At 36.8% G+C, this 23,717-nt stretch overlaps 1 protein-coding gene across 1 annotated transcript in view; it reads right to left on the reverse strand.

Moving 5' to 3' along the window:
* Positions 1-2,042: 2,042 nt before the first annotated feature.
* LOC104623303 (sodium channel protein type 5 subunit alpha-like) overlaps positions 2,043-23,717 on the reverse strand; it is a gene marked incomplete at its 3' end in the record, with an annotated part of 32,077 nt that continues 10,402 nt past the window's right edge. Inside the window, 13 exon segments of the mRNA XM_010290351.1 lie at positions 2,043-2,148; positions 4,677-4,796; positions 7,464-7,916; positions 8,723-9,076; positions 10,303-10,455; positions 10,583-10,821; positions 11,570-11,572; positions 12,525-12,627; positions 14,681-14,758; positions 19,577-19,771; positions 21,095-21,234; positions 22,724-22,752; positions 23,033-23,273. Of these exon segments, the coding sequence (XP_010288653.1) occupies positions 2,043-2,148; positions 4,677-4,796; positions 7,464-7,916; positions 8,723-9,076; positions 10,303-10,455; positions 10,583-10,821; positions 11,570-11,572; positions 12,525-12,627; positions 14,681-14,758; positions 19,577-19,771; positions 21,095-21,234; positions 22,724-22,752; positions 23,033-23,273 (2,214 nt within the window).

The raw sequence follows: 23,717 nt of genomic DNA on the forward strand, positions 1-23,717 counted from the left end.
CCTTTCCAACCTAGTGTTTCTGTGTGATTCTTGGGATGCTGGAACACAACATCTTCATTTTATAGAACACCAAATGAAGCACAGAGATATCAACTCATTTGCCCAAAGTCACATGGCTGTAGTTTGTGACAAAGGTCAGGAACTGAACAGAGGGTGTCAAAACTTTAATCCATATCCAGTTTCAATCTAGATCAGCTCTTCACTTAACAGCTCCTTACCTGACTGTGAAATCTCGTATTTTGCTATTGTTTTTTAATAAGTTCATTAACAGTCAACACCCTCTAAAGAAATAGCAGGCTGTGTTACATGGGAGATTGACCCAGATGGCCCACAGACCTTTGGTTCAGGGGAGTATGGTAGAAAAGACACCTCAATGGTTTTGCAAGGATTAGCTCAGCTACAGTGGGCTTTAACAGTTACAAGTTACCACCGGTCACATTAAACCATTAAATGATTCTTACAGAAACACCTGAGTGCATCTGCTATGTGTCTCCAGTGCTCGGGAGAAGATGTTTATTTAGGTATCATAGCAGACCTGATTTGCTCCCCTGTGTTTATGACATGCTAAAGCCAATCTAAAAGGCCACGGGTAAGGGGGAGCAGGAGTATAACCAAGATCTAGATGATCTTGTGATCATCTTTAGATCAAGTGAGACCTGAAACAATAAACTCATGTAAAAATCATTGCTGTGTTTCTATTTCACATTCCCACTGAAAAAACACAGGGCAGAGATGCTCCTATTTATAGTTACCAACAATCTGATTAAATTTATGCACTCTTGCTCTGCAGTGTACCTTGATTTCCATCTACTAGTCAAATCACTCAGTCATTAGGAGTGATGCTTTTTCAGACTTCCAACTACTAACTCTTCCTTTGCTCTGAGCACTGAGCACTCATCACACACTTTTCTATGCATTCGTTCTATGATCACCACCTAATTTAATTTACTTTCAGGCCATGGACATGCCTGATGGTATGGTAACCCTTCATTGTAGCTGGTTCAGGAAATTTTGTATCAGCAAACAACTACAAACAAACAGAGAGAATGGACAAGTCCCTTTTTGCAAGAGGACAACAGGATCTTAGAAATGTGGCAGTTCTCAACACCACAATACATCTTTGACAAAAAGAAATTCTTATTTTTATTTTGCATCTGGATACCAACTAGTTTTGTGTTCAACTTAGCCAGATCCTACAGTACATTAAATAATAACTCAGTCTCCTTCCTTATTTCAGTTTGGTTCCACTTGAGTACAGAGAAGCCTTCATGGGAATCCCTTGGAGAATTTGCCACAGAAATTTTAAAGCAGACAGTTCATATCTATGGTTCAGTGGACAACCAAAACTTGATGCACACAGAACAGATTTTATCTGGAAAATTCTGACATCTACCACATAGATCACTTTCACACATGGTTGGTTATGTTCCTTCTGCACTATATAATGTTTTGTTTAAAAAATTACTTGCAGTAAGACTTGCAGTCTTTTCACAGTGAATATGCTTTCAATCAAATAAAACTTCCCTTATTATTCAGTTGAAATGGATATATTCAGAGTAGCAATGAACCATTAACTCACCAGTTTACAGCCATCTTCACTTTCAGATTCTGATCATCTTAATGTTTGGATGATTTTAAATCTAAATTTTTACTGAGCAGTTAGTCTGCTTTACAAATTTTGAAGTACTTTTATTTTTTTAAGCTTTCTTAAGTAATTTCAGACCCTGGTTTGGACTCCTAATTAAGCACACAAGTGCATGAAGAACTATCGTCCATGAAGAACTATGAAGAAGACTATGTTTCCTTATATTTAAATATCTTATCCAAGTCAGGAAGAGCCTTATAACTTCTAAGGGATACATTTATTATACTCTTGTCTCTCCCTGGGAAAAGGAATGTGAAAGTAGAAGAAATAAATTAAATATAATAATACGATTATTTTCCTTTACTGACAACCATCAATACAAAATCTGAGAAATTAAATTCAACTTACCAGTGCTGCGCTGCTCAATATTATCATAAAAATTATAAAATTTTCAAACCAGCTATGTTTAACAATTCTGTAGCAGGTTTTTCTAAATTTCCACCAAATTCTGCCTGGAAACTTAGTGATATCCACTTCACAACATGGGAAACATTCAACACAACCTGAAAAGAGAAAGAACAACATATTGGTTCTATGGAAAATGTGGAGACATGAAATCTAAAAAGTGTAAGACATCTTAAAATAAGCTTCTGCAGACTAATCAAAGAATGTGCTGTTTTATCTATGGGGTGATGCTGTGGCTGAAAATATCTAAATCTAAAGAAAAGACAAAATTCATAGGCGAAAATTATCTCTTTTAATAGAGCAACTCATACATGGAAAAAGCAGAAAAGCTTTTATGCCCACAAGCCCTTCTGCAGAATGTCTTGTGGACACAGAAAAGCCATTACATCTGTAAAAAATCTTTCTTATTTTATTTTCTGCTTTTATTCCTTTGTTTTTTAAAAGAGACATGACCTTACTAGTGGTTTAGTGAATTATTATTTTTACTGATTATTTCACTTGATTGCACTACAGAGATGTTACAGGTAGATTTTCTGTTCACTGTTTTGCACCAGAAACACACTTCTTTATTAATTTGTAAAGGCAGTAGGATTGAACCACGAGAGCCAAACGGAGTCTAAGGTGCTGTTCAGGCAATCAAAGGTAGATGTCCATATTGGGATGAGCTGTACAGTCCTCTGAATTCCATTAGCTGTATTGACCAGATACTCATCCACATTACTGGGAGCTCAGACAAATTCAGTTGAAGTGTCATTTAAGATAGCAGGTATATATCCTAACTGATCTCCAGCTGTCCCTTCAGAAGTGCTTTGAGTGCCTTTGCTCATATACTGAGGCATCAGACACTAGGTACCTGTATAAGACTGAATCACACTCCAAAGTTGGCATTTTGCTACCGAAACACAGGTGTTTAGAACGATTTTAGGCCTCTCTGGATATTCTACAACTTCTGTGACAGTTCTGTCAGCTTCATGCTCTTGCATACCCTCAGGCATCTCATATGGTACTAAATGCCTGTGTTCAGGCATCCCAATCCTGCTTCAGTTCTGGCTTCAGGTATATTTATTTTGAGTTTTTATGTTTATAAACGAGTGTCTCAGGCAAACAGTTTCTGCAAAGTTGTTAATGTTCCAAACTGATATATTTGAATACTGGTTCATTTGGAGTCACCACAATACATAGAAGATTCTTACTTTCTGCAAAACAGTCCTTAGGTAGGTGTGATTTTTTAGGCTGGCAAAACATCTCCAAAAGAATTACTGGATCCACAGTGCTGGCTTCTGAATAGCTACCAGCATCACATTTCTGCACAGGACAAGGGCAAAGAAGAGAATTTATTTGCTTTTCATTAATAAGGTTACCAGATTTAAAATAAATGAAACTTTTCATCCTCCCCCCAAAATTTAAATTATTTAATGTTGCTGAACTACCAAAATAAAATTACAAATAATAGGACAGAAAAAGCTAATCTCTACTCTCTGTTTCCATGGCTTTAATTTAATAACTTTCTTGGTTTCTTCTAGTCATCTACACATTGGACTTGCAGGAAGGAAAATGTTTAGAAGAGATTATATTATACTACTACTAACTTTACTTTGGAGAAAACTCTGACTTCTTCATGCCAATCCAGTTCTCTTTTCATTTTCAGAGCTACAAACCATGTCTCTAAAGGCTTGAAGATGGGAAGGCCTAGTAGGAAAGAAATGCACATATGGTCTATGCAGCTCAAAGAATTGTAGTTATTGGTAGGTAACCTACACACCTCTAAAACTAAATATAATAAGGAAAATAAGTATAAAGAAAAAGGAATAAAGCAATCTATCAGTCATAAAGCGTAAGTGCCCTGTATGACATGGAAAGGGAAGGCATGAGGGTAGAGACAAGAATAAGAAGCCAGAAGAAGAGAGAACTGCCTCTGTTGACAGCCATGCTGCTCTATATTAACTTAAGGTCCTAGGGAATCTTCAACATAGACAAAATGCAATTATTTAAATTCACAGCCATTTTAATATTTTAATTTTTTTTTAATATAAACACAATTAAATAACATATAACAAACAAAACTTATGGCAACTGTATCTAAAACCAAAAAACACTGAAGTGGTTTGACATTTGGAGGTAGTAGTCCAGCAAGCTGCTGAACTTCGGTTTAATTTTCTGGCTCACTGGATGCAAGCCATGATCTTCACCTTTTTTGATGTGGAACTGTACTGTATCAGAATAAGCTAAGTTTCTAGACCAGAAAAAGTATAGTTGTTTTGGGAACCGTTTCTAGAGAACAAATTTTTGCATCCCAGGATAAGAGCAAACAGAATTATTTATATAAATGAATAGTATGTACCAGATATGTTTAAAGTAATTGTGTTTCTTGATTAATTTCTGTTTACTTATTTTGTACAAAATAATATATGAAATTACACTGTAATAAACAGACAGCCATGTCTGTTTATGAGAGACAAACTCCCATGCTTTAAACTATTATTACCTCTAGAGAGATGTATCATCTTCACAGGGATTATACTTGCTACTCTTTGGAAAATCCCTTGTCCTGTCATTGCTGAATGAGAGAATTGCTGTGACACTTTTCACCTCTAGCATATTCACAAGATGATAAAATTAAAATTACCTCTTTTTGCTCTTTCTTTTGGAGTGTTCCTGAAAAATCACTTAGAGTTTCAGAAGTCCCAGAAATCTGACTGAAGCCACTTGAACTCCGGCACTGTTCTCTATGTCTTAATCTGTCTCCCTACAATGAAATAATGCAAAACAGTTGATTTTCCACACTTTTCCTGACATCTACCAAATTTAGTATGTTTGTCTTTTTACAGATAATTAAATGATATCCCTAAAAGGCATGTAAAAGAATGGTTTCTTCCCCGATTTCAAGTACTGTGGTCCAGTGGTTATACTGTGGGAACATATCATTCCCCAAGATCTACATTTATCCCTCTGATGGATTCCTGCATCCAGTTCACTAAGTTCTGATAAACCTGCTCAGTAGTAACCTTTGCAGCTGGATCTCAACAGTCTCATGTTTCTAGTTACAGGCAGAAGAGCTAAGTGATCCCTATTGTCTCTCAGTCCCTTTGCCACTACAAATTCCAGGCAATACCAGATTCCACTGCAGCAGGGAAAGGATTTCTGTCATCAAACGCTTATGGACAACATTTTTCAAATAGCCCCTGATGATTCTAAGGTGATCAGCAATTTCTGTTTCTTTGAGAACTTGTACAAGATATCCCACTGACAATGCCTCCTCTTATAACCAAAAACAGAGAAAACAGATCCCACCACTCCACCTAGACACTGTTCATATGATAATCATCCAAAAATAGTATCTGCTTTTGACATTTCTGCCATGGCATAACACTAGTCAACTGCACTTTGATCCCAAATACATATTCTGATAGTTTTAAAATATGGTGATATCACAATCATAATACAACTGACACTCATAAAATACAACCTTTAACAAGCTAATCTAGGTCCAGTATGGTCATCAAAGCCTGGTGTTCCACCTGAGTTTGCTGCTCACACATTTGAAAGTGTTTTTTACATGAGCTAAATCCCATATTGCCAAACATTTACATCATCATTTTTACCTATGAAGAAAAAAAGCACAGTTGCAACATCTTAGAAAAGCTCGTTCCTACTTGAATGTGGTAGAGCTGGAGAAATAAGAAGAAATGAATAAAAAGACTTAAATGAAAATCATAAGCTACTTTCTGTTAGAGGCTTGCTACTTTGCTTTATGTGAAGAACCTGCAAAACAACCCATTCTGTTGTGTAAGTCAGCTTCTATTGGTACTTCCTTTAGTACAGGTCTGAGAAGCGTTAATATTTTTTTTGTTCACCTACTGACAAAAGTTTGCAAGGAAGGTGCATCGGAGTCTGCTGCTTCTTATTACTACTGTGTGTGAATAACGCAGGCTTCTAAAAGAAATCAACATGTGCTCCTTTGTGGGCTGAGCTGAAACTACTACTGGACGTTTCATACACAGCTGTGGTACTGTCAATGGGCTAAAAGGTATCACCCTTACCTTCTATAGGCAAAAATATTTATATGGCAAGAAAGAATCTCAGAGGATGACCCAATGATTCTGAACTAAAATGCATTAATGCACATCGCTCATCATACTCAAACCAGCATTCATATCCTTTCTAAGCAACCACATCACATATAATAAAACTAATGATGCTGTCACAAACAGAATTTAATTAAGACACATCGCCCTCCTCAAGGGAAAGTAATTGGGTAAATTCCATTTTATTGAAAGCATAACACATCATTAGAGAGAAGAAAAGAAAACAAAAATAAGGGGGAAAAAAAGAAACAAAATGGGAGAAAACATCAAGTGCAATAGTGGGCAACATACAAGTAATATGGACATGCAGCAAGGGACGCTATTGAATGCAGTGGGGACACGAAGGGTTTCATTCAGTTGCTTGCCCTAAACTGCTTAGTGCCTTTTAAGATACCTAAGAGTACCTAAGACATACACATGGCATAGTTAAATACAGCACAGGATTTACAGGAACTGACAAATACCTTTTTGGAGGTGCATTTAGAAGCCATATGAGATAATCTGGCACCTCAGACGGCACTTGACATCTATGAGGTGAGTAGCATGTGGAATCTTGAGATTCAGATATCTAAATGGAGTAATCTAATTGTGGCTGATACCTAGTGTCAGCTGAGGAGTTTCCACATACCCCTGGCCTCCAGATGCCAAAAAGAGTTCCTTTAGCTCCTGTGACTTATTTGTCATTCCCATGTGGATGTGACAGACACCTGAAGTATCTCAAATATTCCTAAATGCCTATGTACAGGCAAATGAATTGCACTGTTATCGACTATTATGGCAGTATAAATGCCTCACATGCAGACAAACTTGAGCTTAATCCTACCCAACACAACAAAATCAAGAGATATAAAAGGGAGTCCAAACTATCATAGAGGCAAATAGGTGATTAAAAGAATTAAGAAATTATTTTTTTAATATTAAGCTTTTATTTGCATTCCCTATGGATTCCACGTAACTGAGAAGCAACATATAAGCAACACAAGAGGCCTGCCTTCCAAAAATTCCAGGTGCCATCTGCAAGGCAAAGGAGACAAAAAGAATGTTTGTCTTGATGAAACAGCATTTAGCAATCGACAGCAATAAACGGAAGCAAAACAGATAGAAGCAGAATTACAGCTATCAATGAGAAGAATGGTGAAAAAGTGGATATTCAAGATCTTACTGAGTAACTAAGACTATTAAGTAGCGCTTGCATTTTGAAGCTACGAGAAGAACAAAGAAAGTAAAATGGCAGAAATGACAGAAGGCATAACATTTACTGTTGAGTCTTCAAGATTACATTTACAAATTCAAGTTAAAATAATTTTTCAAATATTAATATACCTTACCTGTTTTCTGTATTGTGTTTCTGTGCATACGCTGTAACTATCATCAGCTTCATCGGTGTACGTCTCTGCTACTGCAATGGGAACACAGGTACTACGACTGGTTAAAAATTCTTCATATTTCCTTGTTGTTGAGGAACTCTCTTCAGTGTTATAATACCCAATGTCAAAGCAATTGTTCTTTATATTCTTTCTGACATCTGTCATGGCATAGTTATTCTCCTCTATGTCTGTGGCAGAAATTTTCACCAAAGTTTTCTTTTTGGCTGTTGTTTTGAAGTTTCGTTTCATTCTTTTGCCGCAACGATCCAAAATTCTGTCTTTCACAGACTGCAGGCCCTTGTGAATCCGTGCAATGGCAATCTGACATTTAGTCATTTGTCCTGTTTCCTCTTGTCCCGTTGAGGAGTCAGTACTGAACGAACTCAGTAGCAAGGCAATGAATAGGTTGAGCACCTTAAAATAGTTAAAGTAAGTTGGAGACACTACTGCTGACAAAAAAAGACATTTCAGAAAACCCTCCTAAGATTAAAAAAATCTCAATTTTGCTTTCAGCAATGACTGCAGTGAAATTATTTACTATTACACTGGAATATTAATATAGTATGATATGGCTCCTTCTGGAAGGAAAGGCAGGAGAAAAAGGAAGGAAGTCAGGGTTTGGGTATATCAAATATATTTTCACATGCTCTGATGTTCATATGTACAAGGAGATAGATATGTTGAAAAACAGCAGGCAAAAATTTTAATAACATCACCATCAAAAAGGATCTGGCAAAGACCAACAAACCAAACAGATGAAAAAGATTTCATCTTCCAGTATATATACATGAGATCTAGTATATGTCTCACAGACCAGAAAGTCTGGGTACTGTAAACTTTTGACAATATAAGGGTAAGTTGGTAAGCATTAAAAGCACTGAACGATTTGGGTCTGTGAATCTATCAACACAAAAGATTAAGAAATCAGACATCAAATTATCAAAAGCACTGCACTTCTATACTCTGGGAAGAAGGAATAATTTTGTGTATTTTGCTTAGCAACTACTTCTTGTGTGAGAAAGAGGAACACAGGGGAAAAGGAAAAAAAGACAGAAGAAATATATATATATATATATATATAAAAACCCCATACATTAAGTAATATCTAGAAAAGAGAACAGTGTGAATACTCTTCAAATTATAAATTTTGCCTCAGAAAAAAAATATGCCAATGTAATGGGGTGCATTCAGTAGGGACTGAAAAATAGCTTGAAACTCACCACCAGGTTTCCTATCACCAGGACTAGCAAGAAAATGGGAAGACATAGCCCTTTTCCAGCCACTTCCATACATTCCCACATGGTTTCAATCCATTCTCCACATAATATTCGGAATATAATCAGGAATGAATGACAAAAATCCTTCATATGCCAGCGTAAATTCCTATCGGTGTTTATTTTACAGTAATTATTCTCATAATGATGGCCCAAAACCTGCTTTCCTACTACAGCAAAAATAAATACAGTGATAATCAAAACCAGAGTGAGGTTACCCAGAGCACCAACTGAATTTAGAATTATTTTCATAAGAGTATTTAAGGCTGGCCAGGACTTTGCCAATTTGAAGATCCTGAGCTGTAAGTAAAACACAAGAAAACAATGTGAGTAGCAAACACTGCATAGGTAGCACAGCACACATAAAACCCAAACCCTGCATTTAGCATGCTGTCTTTACTTCAGTAATACCATCATAAATTTTTCCCCAAAGAAAGGGTTTTAATTGTTCCAATCCAAAAGTGCTGTGCTTAAGCTCAGATGGTTAATGTTAGCGAGAACAGAGAACTGCCAAAGGAAGCTTTCAAATTGTTGTGCTAAGTTAGATATCAGCATGTGTAAGTCTATTAGTATTCATAGTAATAACAATAATAGTACTACTAATAATCAAGTGGCTTACAGGTACTTGGACAAGGCTTATGAAATGACTGCATTTTGGATTAAATCAAATGTAATCAGACAAAAATTGAAAAAAGTGTTTTTCTACCTCTTGCCCAACAGACTTAAAATAGGATCTGAAAAGCCAGATGGTATATATTCTATGCACCCTCATGAATAAAGACATTTTTAGTCAAATTAGCATTCAGAGCTGTTAAAATCCCTGTCATGATACACAAGATGAAGCAGAATTCAACTGAATTTCTATGTGCGATGACTCTGAAAAGCTACAAAGAATGTTAGAAATAATTAGTAAATTTAGTATTCTAAATACACAGTAAGGACGTAAGCAAAAAAGTAACATTACACATAGACATCTCAGAGCTACTCCTCCTTTTCCCTAAAATGGAGGAAAGCCTTGAGGAGACCTCAAGGCCAAGTCTAAGCCTTGAGGAAAGATACATTACTTTACAAATCTCAACTCAAAAGGAAAAGCTATGAAGGAACCTTTGCTACCCTTAAGCTCATGAAAACACTCAGATACTCTCTTTTCCTAATTGAAGATCTGAAATGTAGTTGAGCAGTGCCACTGTACAGACCTAACAGGGAACCAGTGAACTCTCTGCTAGGTCAAATCTCCAAGGGGCCTCACTGTGCCAGAGGATTTGTAGTATCCAATATACACAGTATCATAAACATCTTGAATGTATTCTTTAATATTCATTTAATAGTCACTCTAATTAAACATTCATGTTGGCTTACTATGTACTAACAAAGAAAACTGATTTAACAGATTCATCAGTAAAATAATTTTATTTTATACTTTATAAAAATACTTTATAATAATACTTTATAAAAGCATTTTACTCTAATCTTTTACAAATCTATACAACACATGTACTTTTAAAAAAGAATAAAGAAATAGTTACCAGCCTGAAAAATGACAGATTTTCTTTAAAGCTTATTAGGCCAATCATAACAACTATGCTATCAAAAATATTCCATTTTTGCTGAAAATAGTTATAAGGATCTAGAGCGATGATTTTCAAGATCATTTCTGCTGTAAAAATCAGGGTGAAAACCTAGAAAGAGGAAAAAGAAATTCAGCAAAAAGCCACTGAAAAAGCATGCACCTTATGGGACTGTCCCAGTATAAAAGTGTTATATGTTATATAATATGTTAGTCACTCTAACATAGACCTAACTTACCTTGTCACTTATAAAAATCATTTTTTGGCAATTTTGTGGCATGTCAGGGTGCTCCAGAGCCATGAATAAGGTATTCACGATAATGCAAACCATGATTAAGAGATCAACAAATGGATCCAAAATTACCAATTTCACCTTCTCTTTGACTACTCTCCAGAATGGACAACAATTCCAAATTAGATATTTTTGAGCAAAACGTTTCCACAATGAAGGGCATTTCAGTTTTGATTCTTGCAGTTCTAAATGACAAAGAGGGAAAGTGACATATGTGGAATTTTGTACTATGAAGGAAAAGACAATCAGTCATAGAAAAGGTTGAAAAGAAAAATCAATCTCATGTGAGCAGAATGCCATAATTGAAAAAAATTCTTTCAGTCACTCTACACAAACTGATTACAAGTTATTTAAAGGTCTCCATCAACAAATCTCATAATTACAGAAACAGGTGATATGACCCACCTCTTCATATGTTTATTATACTATTGAAGGATCTGCTTTAAGGAGAAGTAACTCTCTCTGGGAAAACTGACAACTTGCTTTCTGAGAGTTGCATCTGCACAGTCACAGATGCAGCATGGTCTGAAAAAAGCCCAGGATAAATTGAAGAAGGGTGTCCTGCATATCTTGGTGTTCATAGTTGAGGGTAGGGTTATAAGGTAAGTCAAGCTGGAAGGGACCACAGAGGATTTCTACTGCAACTCCCTTCTCAAAGCAGGGTCAGCCATGAGGTCAGACTGCATAACCTGTCCCTCTGTCTGACTGTCCTCATGGCGAAAGCTTCTCCTTACACACAGTCTGAAGCTCTCTTATTTCAATTGATGCCTGTTGTTTTGTCTTTCCACTGTGCACCACTGTGAAGAGCGTGGCTCCATCTTCTTGATAATGTCTTCCTATACACTGGAAGGCTGGTATTAACTTCCCCTCAAAACTTCTCCGGGCTGAACCAGCCCAGCACTGGGCCAGTGCTCCAGCCCCCAACTTGGTGACCCTCTACTGAATTCTACAAGCAATATTGTAGATATTCACTGGGGGTGATGGAGGGCAAAGTGGGCATAGTATGTCGTCTAGCAAGTGCTTAATAAAGGGTGATAATCACTTTTCTCCTGGCTATGCTCCTTTTAATATAGTCCAGGATAGTGTTCGCCATTGCAGCTGCAAGGGCATGCTGCTGGCTCACGCTCAGCTCACTGCCCACAAGGGCCCACAGCGCCTTTCCTGCAGAGCTGCTTCCCAGTCAGCCAGCTCCCAGCCTGCATTGTTGAAAGAGGTTCTTGCAGACACGCAGAAGTTCACATTTGTTCTGACTGAATTTCATAAGGTTCCTGTTGGCCCATTCCTCCAGCCTGTCTAAGTCCCTCTAGAAGGCAGACCTTACCTCCAGTGCATCAATTGGTTTCCCCCCAGTTTGGTGTCACCTGCAAAATTCAAGAGCAAGCCCTCCGTTGCCTCCTCCAGGTCACTTAAGACAAGACGTGTCCTAGGATACACCCCTGTTGTACTCGTTACCTGCCTCCAGGTAGAATAAGACCTGTTCACCAGCCATTCGAAGCCCAAACATCCAACCATTTTTTTGTCCAGCTGGCTGTCCACCCATGCAGGCCCTAACACCCTAACATGGATGAAAAAATACTGTGGGAGACAGTGTTGAAAGCCTTGCTAAAGTGAAAGTAAATGAAAACGTTGCTCTCCCCTCATCCACAAACCCCAGTGATTTTATTGTACAGGGCAATCAAGTTGGTCAGGCATGATTTACTCTTGGTAATTGCAAGTTACAGTTACAGTTACGTGAGATATGAGAATATTCGTTTTACTGAAATTTACATTTGATTGCAGTATAATTTCCCCTAGTGATTTTTAAAATAATGCTGACTGTTTGTGACATTTTGATCTCTTAGGTCAAGTTACACAATCACCATAGGAAAAATGCTACAGAATGACTTACGCAAATTATCTGTAATAACTGTGGCTGCACTCATTAACCTTTGTCTTCGAAAAGGATCATTAATAGACTCCACTGACAATTCATAGGACAGCAGTATCTGCCTCTTTGGTTAAAAAGACAACAGAAGACAATATAACAAGGGAATATGAATAAATGGCAATATAAAAATTATGTCCAGTGTAAGATAAATATGCCTTTTTAAATACACATTGTAACGAAGACTTACCCTGCTGAAAGAATGCAAAACAAAAAACCACAATATTATGTGTTTGTCTTTGAAGGTAAAGCACATTTCATCAAAACCAGTAATATTTTTCAGGAAGTTTTTTCCTTCTGAAAATATTTAACAACAATAATAATGCCATTATATAGTATATATAGAATCATTAACAGGGGAGCAAAGGTAAAAATAATTCCATCTTTCCAGTAACTGATAAAAAGTACATACAAAAAAGAACACTGATGATCAATTTGAATAAATAATTGGCTATTTAACTGTGCATTATTGATTATTAGTAATGCACGGTATTTATTATATTAAGAATAGTTATTTAGTGAATGAAGATTATAGGTTTTCCCAGCCGTATTAAGCCTATCAAGTTCTATACTAATATTGAACTGCCTAAAATTAGGAATGGGACTACTTTTGTTTTCATTAGAAGTTACAGAATGCTAAACTTGGTGTTCCTGATGTGCACTGAAGAACAGACAGGCAAAAACACCTGTATCCTATGAGACACGCCGAAAACTGAAAGCTTCAGTTCATGACACAGTAATACCACCACCACCACCACCCCCAACACACAGACTTTTTAAAGACTAAGTAGACAATTGTAAAACACAGGCTGCCAAGAATAGACAGGTAAAGCTTTACTGTGAGGTTTTTGCTTTACCCTGAGGTAAAGCAAAACAGAAAGAAGGAAGATTCCAGTGTCGGGGAGGACGTAAGTAGAACTACCAGCTGACAGGGAGCTGTGACTGACCACATCATAATGTATAGTACTTTAGTATTCCCTTTCAGCACAACTTGATTTTTTTCCTTTTTTTTTTGGGGGGGGGGGAAAGATATGTAAGTAAAGATATGTCATATCTTTACTTCAAACTTTTATGCTGATATGATTTTCATTAACTTATTCTATAAAACCGTTATTCAAGGAATGAAATCAATATCCTTGGCCCAGGGGTTTAATAATAATTATTTCTTTTTGTCTCTCTGGTATTTTAATGACTTGAAAAGCTAAGCAAAACTTAGTTGATAGAACTGTCATAGAATAGACATATAAAATGAATTTATAATACAGTGCTACAATGTTTATTTTTCTATCTGTATTTTTTCAGAATCTAAAGACTCGATTAGACTATTCTAATCATATCCCAGTTACCAGCGCAACTTGTCCTTTCATTCCTTTCTATAAAGTTTGGTGTCTCAGAGGAGAGAAACCTAGGAAAATTTGTGTGCCAGCCTGACTAAAGTCTTCGGTCTTCTTGTTGAAATTCACATCTGTTCAGAAGCATTCAGAGTTAGTGTTTTTAGAAAGGTTAAGAGCATTCATTAACACTGAACAAGTTACTGCTGCTCATGTGTCTTTAGCTGAACTAAACAATTGGTGATGAGAAGTCCTCTGACAAATCGGGGTTTAAAATAGGGATACGCACTACAGAAACAGGCCATTCAAGTTTTTATAGAACTGATTATGTCCTACCAAACAGTTTCTACCCAATACACTTTTTCCTCTTTGACTTAGCATCTTTAGCCTCTTTTTGTGATTAAAGTAGAGAGTACATTGTTTGAAGAGTCCTCAGCTGCAGTACTACCAGTAGTTGCCACAACATGAAACAAACTGCCATGTTTGTTGCAGATTATATTTATTTGACTAATGGTAGAACTCTACATTGGAGCAGCTCACACTGCTTGGATCATGCTCTAGGCCTTCCTGGTTTTCTTTTTTTTTTTCCATATGAAATTCCAATATTTGTAGGACAAAGTGAGAACTGTGACTGTAGGGGAGTGAGAGGAAGTGAGTGGATAGATGGACTATGCACCCTGAAGAACCCTCATAATTAATAAATCGCTTCTCCTGCTGTCAAATGATCATCTGTAAGTATGTGTAAGACAGCATAAGACTACAGCCAGGATCTCACACAGTCACAGTTACCTGGAGCTGGGTCCTCGAATTCTTCACGCAGATAGTGTAGAGGCATCTGTTAGCAAGCACAGCAATGTAGTTTAAACCCTGCAGAATATACTCCCGAAAAGTGGGTTCCACTTAACATTCCTTGTACCAGGTTCTAATGCAATCTATTATCTGTTTCCAAAAGTTTCTATACAGAGATATTCATCACTTTACCATTCTCTGCACATAGAGAGGGGAAAGGACCTTGGGAAGGGTCTGAAAATCTTATTTCTGAAATGTAAAAATACAGATTGCATTTGGCATGCAAGTTGTGAAGATATTGCAGCCTTGGAGAAAGTAAGGTCTAGGAACTAAATCAAATTTATTTCCTATCTTAGTCATCTCCTGCAACACAGTCACAGACTTAGATGAAAAAATTAAATATGGATAATCAGTCAAAATAGGTGATTTTTATATTTATACAAGATATGACACCAGCCATAGAAAAACATCTTTTTTCCTCAATAGGGATAATAATACACTACCACAGACTGTGACAGAGTGTTCCTTTTAAGTACAGCAGAACCAAATTAGGTCACAAAACGGCATAATATTCTTAACATGGCAGAGGAAACATTAATGACACTCTAAGGAGATGACAGATGGCAGTTGCTGTCAAGTGGATGATTTTGACTCCTTCAGCTCAGGCACGTAATTTAATATAGCTAGGATCATGGAATTTAGGAGAAATCCTGACGATGCTGACTGCTAGAATGAAAAACTAATCCATTTTATCTAGGATGACATGTCTGATAAAAACTCCTCTACAGGGACACGTTTCAAAAGGAAGGAAGTTGGGCCATTTCTCCTTTAGCTCTGCTACTGGAAAGTTTCCATTTTCTATGAGATGTGTGGGAACAATTCTGATGTTCTCCCAGAAGCATGACAGAATCTGTCACGAGATGGAACAGACTATCATGGGTGGTCATAGAAAATATGTTGGGAGACAGAGGGGTGAGGGATAATCTCAAAATGAACAGTTTATGTTTTGGTCATGATTCCCAGCTCTCCATATCTAGAGACCCTACTCAGTCACAGTAATTGATGACCAAAGAAATGGAAGGAAGAAACACATCTGAGAAGGTGAATGAAGGCTGGTTTGAAAATCCAGACTGCATTATCAAAGGTGTGGCTGGGAAACGAGGTTTAAGTCAAGGTGTTTTTTGGACACAAATATCTACTTTACAACCATCTCTTTTTCCAGTGGACCCTGTTTGGTCTAAGTCGCAAGCCTGTACTGGAGAACAGCTGTTGCTGAACCAGCATAAGGGCATTAAAAGCTTTCTTTTTAGATATTGTTGAAAATAACTCAGTAATGCGGATAATTGCCTGAGAATTATTTTGGAAGAATCAGCTTAAGATTAAAATATCTAAACATAGGCATCTAAGTATGGCTGCCTACCTAGAGCCAGACAAAGATTAAAGTTGGGCAAGTCCTCTGGAAGCCCTCCCACTCCATTGCTCAAAGCAGGGCAAACTTCAGCTGTAGAGGCCTTTTCCAGCTATGTTCTGCATATCTCCAAAAATGAAGATCCAAAAAATTCTCTAGATGACCTGTTCTAATGTTTATCCTCTGCCAGAGTGGTTTTTTCCCCCCTTAATAACTAATTGGAATTACTCTTGTTGCAGCTTGTTCCTCTTGACCTTTCAGTGTGCACCTCTAAGAAGCTCTTGGCTCCTTCCTCTTTATACACTCCCATTAGATATTAGCAGACAGCACTAATCAGTTTCTTCCTTTTCCCTTTTCTTCTTCAGGGTGAACAAACCCAACCTCTCTACCACTCCTCACACATCAGTTGCTACAGCCCCTTAATCATCTTGGCAGCCTCAACTGTCTTTGCATGGTATCGCAACATAATCCTCCTGGAGAGCTCAAAACTTGACACAGTACCCCAGGTGCAGTCACACATGCCCTGGTCATGCCAAGTGAAGATACATACATGGACTAAGCATTGAAAAGGTAACAAATCTATATTCTACATGGATGCTGGACCATTGGTAACAGGATAATAAGGACTGTCCATTAGATACACGGTATTTTGTCAGTGCCAAAAGTATTGTGAAAAAACTCCAATATTAAGAAAAGTAAGAATTACAACTCTTAATAGCAGTTTCTTAATGGATTTAGAAAGGAGTGATGAGCAGAGGAGCCAGAAGTCACTGTTATAATCAAGACGTGAAATAGAACATGTGGGACTCAGTCTAATATTCAGACATCTGCATTTAATTTGTCCATGTGCACAATGCACCTAAAATCCCATTAGAACTGATCCATATATTTTTTACAGGTTTGATTCACTTAAGAATAAGTGTCTGAAGCCATTTGAGATGGTCTACTGAGACATTTGGTATCTGAGACATCCATAGTTTCAGACTAAGCAGACATGACACATCAAATCTGTATCCTTCTGTAGAGTAAGTGGAGGCCAAGTAAGACACTCTAGAAACCCTGTAATGTCACTAGGTATCAATTTGTGACCAAAAAAGTTAAATATCCATTCAACTCTGCAAGTTGAGTACCTAAATCACATGTATACCCCTGCAAAGAAAAACCTGGAGCACAATCCAGTTGTCTAAATCTAGGAATTTAGTAACATTTGAGATGTCATAATGTACTTGAGATATCCACACAGTGCTGGAAGACATGGCAAATATCCAGGATATCCATCCTGTCCAAGAACATCTAAAATGGTACTAGATGCTTAATAAATGGGCAAGTGAATCTCACCCCTAACATTACAAGTCTTCATATTGAACTAAATTCAACCCTAAATATTTAGGCCAAAGAATTAGCTGTGTGTACAAAAAAGGAAAGGTTAGGTCATTAGAGAAATTCTAAAACTTACAGGATTTTATATGTTTGTTTATGCAGCACAATAGAGATGTCTACAGATCTTACCACAGCTATAAGTGCAAAGGGCTATAATGTGTATGCTACTGATGGCCATTTCGAACTTTCCTTTCAAGTCCACACAGTGCTGTCTCCCTCTGGTCCCCAAATCTAACTTTCTGATTGTTTTAAAAACCAAGTTAATCCAATGCATGCAAGAAAGAAAAAAAAAAAAGAGGGAAAAAATTGCAAATAAAGAAAGCTTTTCTACTCATCAAACTGTCATATCACATGCAAATCTGATGAATATATCTTCTATTTCCAATACTTACAAGTTTCTTGTGGCAGTGACCAGGCTGTGAATGAAATATATGCTCCTCTTTGTCAAGATCACCTAATACTAAGTTTTGTTTTAAAATAGGATTTTCTTTCTTCATCTCTTTTTCTTTTGAATTTTTCAAGTCGGCAACTGACATTTCAGATCTGACATGTAAGGCCTTATTACCTTCTCCCACAGCCAACATCTGTAGAAGAAACAGCAAAAGGTCTGTCTATTAATACAAGGCAAATGCCAATGCATGGACTAGGATCATATACAGTTTAATTATTATGCTATCTGAATGCTTCGCACTAACAATTCCTACCTTTCAAATATGAAACTACAATTAAAGATAGGAGTACAAAATGCTATCCACAATACTAAAAGATAAATCAGGGTTCCTTATCAGGTACTGTAATTAAAGTTTGTCCTTGCCACTTTAGATACCGTATTTTGTATCTGAATTACAGAATATTATGGTGTATCCTTTTACTCTCCTTTTCTTGCTTTGGAAAGGACCTTGAGCCTAAAGACAACAGAAGGCTAAGGGCTCAAACTAGATCCTAAAATGTTAAACCTTTCTTAACTACTAATCCTGTTGAAAGAAAAAGAGAAAGAAAGAAATAAAGTGTAAGTAAAGCTTGGCAAGCTGGAATTTCAGACAAAGGAACATTACAGGCCTGTCAACAACTGTAGAGGAGGAATTTGGTAAACTGGTGATGCCTCTCACCTTAACGATGAAGTTGGATAGCTGCTAGAGGATAGTATGTCTTCTTACAAGTCTGACTCTTACGATTGTTAGCAGTAAATCAGAGGTATCTTTTACAAAAAGTTAGAAAATAAAATGTCTTACCAATAATTTTCAATCTATCTTGTTGCCTCAGCTCAGAGTTTCACTTCTCAGAAATAAAAACAAGGTGATCCCTGGTCCCGTACAGGCCAAGGAATGAAAGAATCTAGGCAATACTGTACCAACAGGAAACACTGTAGAAATCTGATGTGTGTCTATTAGCTCTCCAAACCAACAGCAAAGAAACTAACACAGTCTGTGGATGTGCTTCTACATTAATATGGAACTAACAGCATTAACCTGGCCAAAGACTATTCTTGCTCGTCAGCTGGTAGACCTTCTGCATGCAGTAACTCAAAAAGAAGCATGACACTCCTTAAATAGCTGAGCACAGTGGCTCTTGGAAAGCTTGGATTTTTCATCAATATTGAAATCAGCATCAGAACTTCCAATCTCAAGGAACCGTAGAAATGACACCTTTTCTTATAGGTGCAATTTTATCTACTCATACTTCCTTCATCATACCATGCAGTAATAGCAAGAAGGAATATCCAGAGAAAGGAATTTTTCTACACAGAAATAGCGGTAGTGTACAAGAACGGGGCAAACCACAGAGCACAGGCCCCTGTGCAATACCATAAAAGCTATACACTTGCCAGCAAGCCATTCCTATACAATGTCAGGTCTGCAAATCCTAAAGCTTAATATGATTTAACTTGGACTCATGCTGTTAGTTTGTATCACAAAAATGTTTATATATAGTTAAATATATATATACACACATGTGTATTTATAAAGAGACAGAATGAACGAGAAATGAAGTATGAGAAAGTATTGTAAGAAGCACATGCTTAATCAAAATCCTTATTTCCCAAATTCACAAACAGAAGAAAACAAAAAGAACCATGTATTATATATTATATATAACAATTTACAAACCTGTTCTTTCTCTAGAATTTGTTTTGCATCCTGAAGTAATTTTTCCTTTGCCTCTGTCTCAGCAAGAGTAGCTCTATTTTGCTCTTCATAGGCCATAGTTACTACAGCCAAGATCAGATTGAAGAGATAAAATGAGCATAAAAATATGACCCCCAGGAAAAATAAAATGGAGTTCTTCCCAGATGTACGGATAGTCTGTGAGGAAAAGGTAAAGGCTGTAATAAACCTGTCTTAACAAACTAACATTTACAATAAAATTTCAACCTAAATTTAAACAATTTATTTTCCTATACAATACAAAAGGTCAACATACTGCACTGTCTTCATTAAACAACAGTAGGATCTACCTCTGGTCTAAGTGATACAGAAGGTCTAGAAATACATCTAGTCAGGAGCTCCCCTGGCCTTCAAGTAAATAAATTTTAGCTCTTACACACTTCTCTGTGATCATAAAATGTTTTGTCTTTACATAACAGACCATCAAACATTTATAATGATGCCATGTACTGCAGAGAAGAATTAACAAAATCCATTCTTAAAATTAAATGAAATATCTCCCAGCAAATGAGGCAAATGATCAACCAAGTTTAAGTTATGAGAAGACAACTTCCATTTGTAGAGATATACAGGTGAGTACAAAAAAAATTAATAAAACTCAGTAATAAGGAAGAAAGCTAGGATTATCTAAAATATCATGCTATAATTAGAGAATCAGAGGCAATATTTAAACTGATTGCTTATTCTTACATTCTTTAAATGGCAGCAGAGGAGATGGTTCAAAATTAAGCTCTAAGATATTAAAAACTAAAAACCACGTGACCTCCAAATGGCAAAAAGAAGATGTATCCATTTTTAAAACCTCTCAGTTAATAAAGGCTGCTGGAAAAAAAGTTTAAATGGACCATATGAAAGTTACAGACAAGGCGGAGGATAATTCCTTTCTAGCGAAGGCACTGCATAGATGTAAGGGATCCAGAGACCTCTTTACATACATTTTTTGTATCATTTTTGTCAAAAGATGGAATTTAGAAGTTACATTCAACTTTCTGAATCAAAACATAAATAATCTAATTTTTTTTGTACCAGTTGTCAAAAATGATCTGAAATGAAACTGTATATGTTGAGCCAAAAGGTTTGGTGAGGAGTTGGGACTTAAAAGGAAGAGAAAGAGTATGTAACAAGTCCTCATACCCCCTGCAGCAGCAGTGAGCTCACCAGCTGGATCTACTATATACCCCAATCCTTTGGTAGTTACATATTAACATTTAAATATTAATCACTGACCTAAGTGTGCTCTCCAACAAAACTATGAGCATTCATTGCAGGTTTGTCCCATCCAGTGTCACATGCAAAAGATGTTACAACTTAAGTCACTTGAAGCTACTTCCTCAATATTTACATTGACTTTAAAAGAAATTTGATATTAGTAATGTTAAAACAGGTGCAGATTTTTCCAGTGGACATAAAGCTTTAAACTGCATGTCTAAAGTCATTCTAGTAGGTAATAAAAGTACCTACTTGTCTGTAGAGACGCTCCCAGTAATCCTGTGTCATCAGACGGAATAAAGAAAGGAAGGCCCAGCCAAAATGATCAAAACTTGTATAACCAAAGTCAGGATTCTTCCCAATCTTCTTACAGCTATAGTTTTCTGGGCACTCTTCGCTTTACCACAAAAGAAATGTTAAACAACACTTACTTGCTGTATTAGCTTATACCTGAAAGCATCCAGCATACAACATCAAATATAGATTTGTTCAGTTTATCTGAAAGTCCGTTTCGTTATTCACCAATGTAATTATGCCAGAAGGGATGATTTATATCAGACAATCCTTGAAAGCCATCTGTCTAGTCAAAGAAACTAGACAGAAACTCTCCACTGATGTAGGATACACGCAAACAAATACACAGAGAGGGGAAAAAGTGGAAATAAGTTTACTTTTAAATAACTCACCAAGATGAGGAGAGAAGAGTTTATTACTATCTCACAATCTTTTACTGATCTGTTCCCCTCCTCCTTTACATCATTCTACATTGCCATTATATTACCAATGGTTAGCAACAAAGCACATATATAATTGCTTGCATCCCAGTACTTCATTTTTTATGATGTGAAACATCTGGTTTTTAATTTAATAACACACACACACAGTCCATCCTCCTGAAAAACCATCACCATTCCTTTATGCCAAAAATAAAACCACAGTACATCTGGAGGAAAAAATAAGAAAGTACTAAAACTGTTTTGTTCGCTTACTTAGGATTTGAACTGAATCCACAGAGCAATATTTCAGAAGATTTATTCATTCTGTAGCAGATATCTAATGAAAAAAAATCAAGGAATCAAAATCAGAAGTTGTCAGTTACTACAGCACTCTGACAGTAAACCATACATTAATGCACTTTAAAAAACAGCCTGTTGGACCAAATCTCTGCAGAAGACTCCTTTCACAACAAAGGTCAAGCAGTTTCTCAGCAGATCTGTCCCTACAGCAATTTAAAAAAAAAAAAATATTAACTGCATAACTCACAATGTAAGATTTTATTTAATCTCCAGTAAAAATAAGAACCTTGCGAGAAGTAGGCAAAATCCTTGAATGATATCGCTTAAGTGATGGAAGAAATAATTCTCTGTGCAGGACCTCTAAAAATAGGATCCCTGTGCAATGTGCAAGAAAATGCTGCCGTAGTTTAACCCCAGCCAGCAAATAAGCCCCACGCAGCCGCTCGCTCACTCCCCCCCGGTGGGACAGGGTAGAGAATCGGAAGGGTAGAAGTGAGAACACTCATGGTTTGAGATAAAGACAGCAAAAGCTGCACACACAAGCAAAGCAAAACCAGGAATTCATTCCCCAGTCCCCATGGGCAGGCAGGTGCTCAGCCATCTCTGGGGAAGCAGGGCTTCCATACCATAACAGTTTCCTGGGAAGACAGATGCCATAACTACGAACATTCCCCCACCCTTTCCTTCTTTTCCGTCCCAACTTCATATACTGATATATGATGTCATATGGTATGGAATATCTCTTTGGCCAGCCTAGGTCAGCTCTCCCTGCTGTGTCCCCTCCCAGCTTTCCATGCACCCCCAAGCCTCCTCACTGGCAGGCCAGCATGAAAAGCCGGACAGTCCTTGACTGCTTAGCAACAACCCAAAACATCAGTAGTTTATCAACATAGTCTCATCCCAAATCCAAAACACGGCCTCACACTAGCTTCTGTGAAGAAAATTAACCCTCTCCCAGCTGAAAACAGGAAAAATGCTTACGGAAAACTCAGTCCCTTCCATCCTACAGACTGCTAATCTTTCTCCAAATCCCACATTCACTAATCTCACATTCAGTTGTCCCAGAGACTTCATGTTACTACTTGTGCAAACAGAAGGACATACCTTCTTATGAGAAATGCAACTATATTTTATCATTTCTGTGAAAAAACAAGACATACATAGGACAATACACAGATTATGTAAAGGGAGAAAAGTATAAAATTTACCTTCATCATTTGGTACATATGTCTTGGCATCCTTACATAATGTGTCATTGTATATAGTATTATTGAGGACACATTTGGATGTTAAATTGCCCATAAAAAGCTGGAGGCCTATTAGAGCAAATATACTCAAGCAAAAAACAGTCAGGATCAAGACATCAGTAAGTTTCTTAACAGAATCAATAAGTGAATTTACAATGACTTTCAGACCTAGAAAAACAAGATTCAATAATATGCAAAATGAGAAGAGGAATGCAGTAGCGTTCCCATATGACAATATACAACAGTTGCAAGTATGTTAAAAACAATCAGTGTAAATGGTTTTGTAACTTCAGAGTATTCAATGAGGTAAAATAAAGCACAGGAACGAGTAAAGTATTTTTCCTTAAATTTCCTAATCGTAACTTATTTGGCTTTTACTTCCTTCTAAAGCTAATTTTGCTAATTCGAAAATTCTAAATTAAGATGGCATCTAAGCAAACTCTTAAGAGCTTTAACTAATATGTACAGATTTCTGTGCTTCATTAACATTAACTAAGTAATTCGCATTGTGCCAAATACACATTACAATAAAGTATAGCTTTTGCTGACCTCAGGGAATTCTGTCTTAAAAGATAACTACTTACAGATGTCACCAGCTCAAAAGCAAAAGAA

The sequence above is a fragment of the Phaethon lepturus genome, unplaced genomic scaffold, assembly GCF_000687285.1.
Source record: "Phaethon lepturus isolate BGI_N335 unplaced genomic scaffold, ASM68728v1 scaffold8417, whole genome shotgun sequence".
NCBI classification, from domain to species: domain Eukaryota; kingdom Metazoa; phylum Chordata; class Aves; order Phaethontiformes; family Phaethontidae; genus Phaethon; species Phaethon lepturus.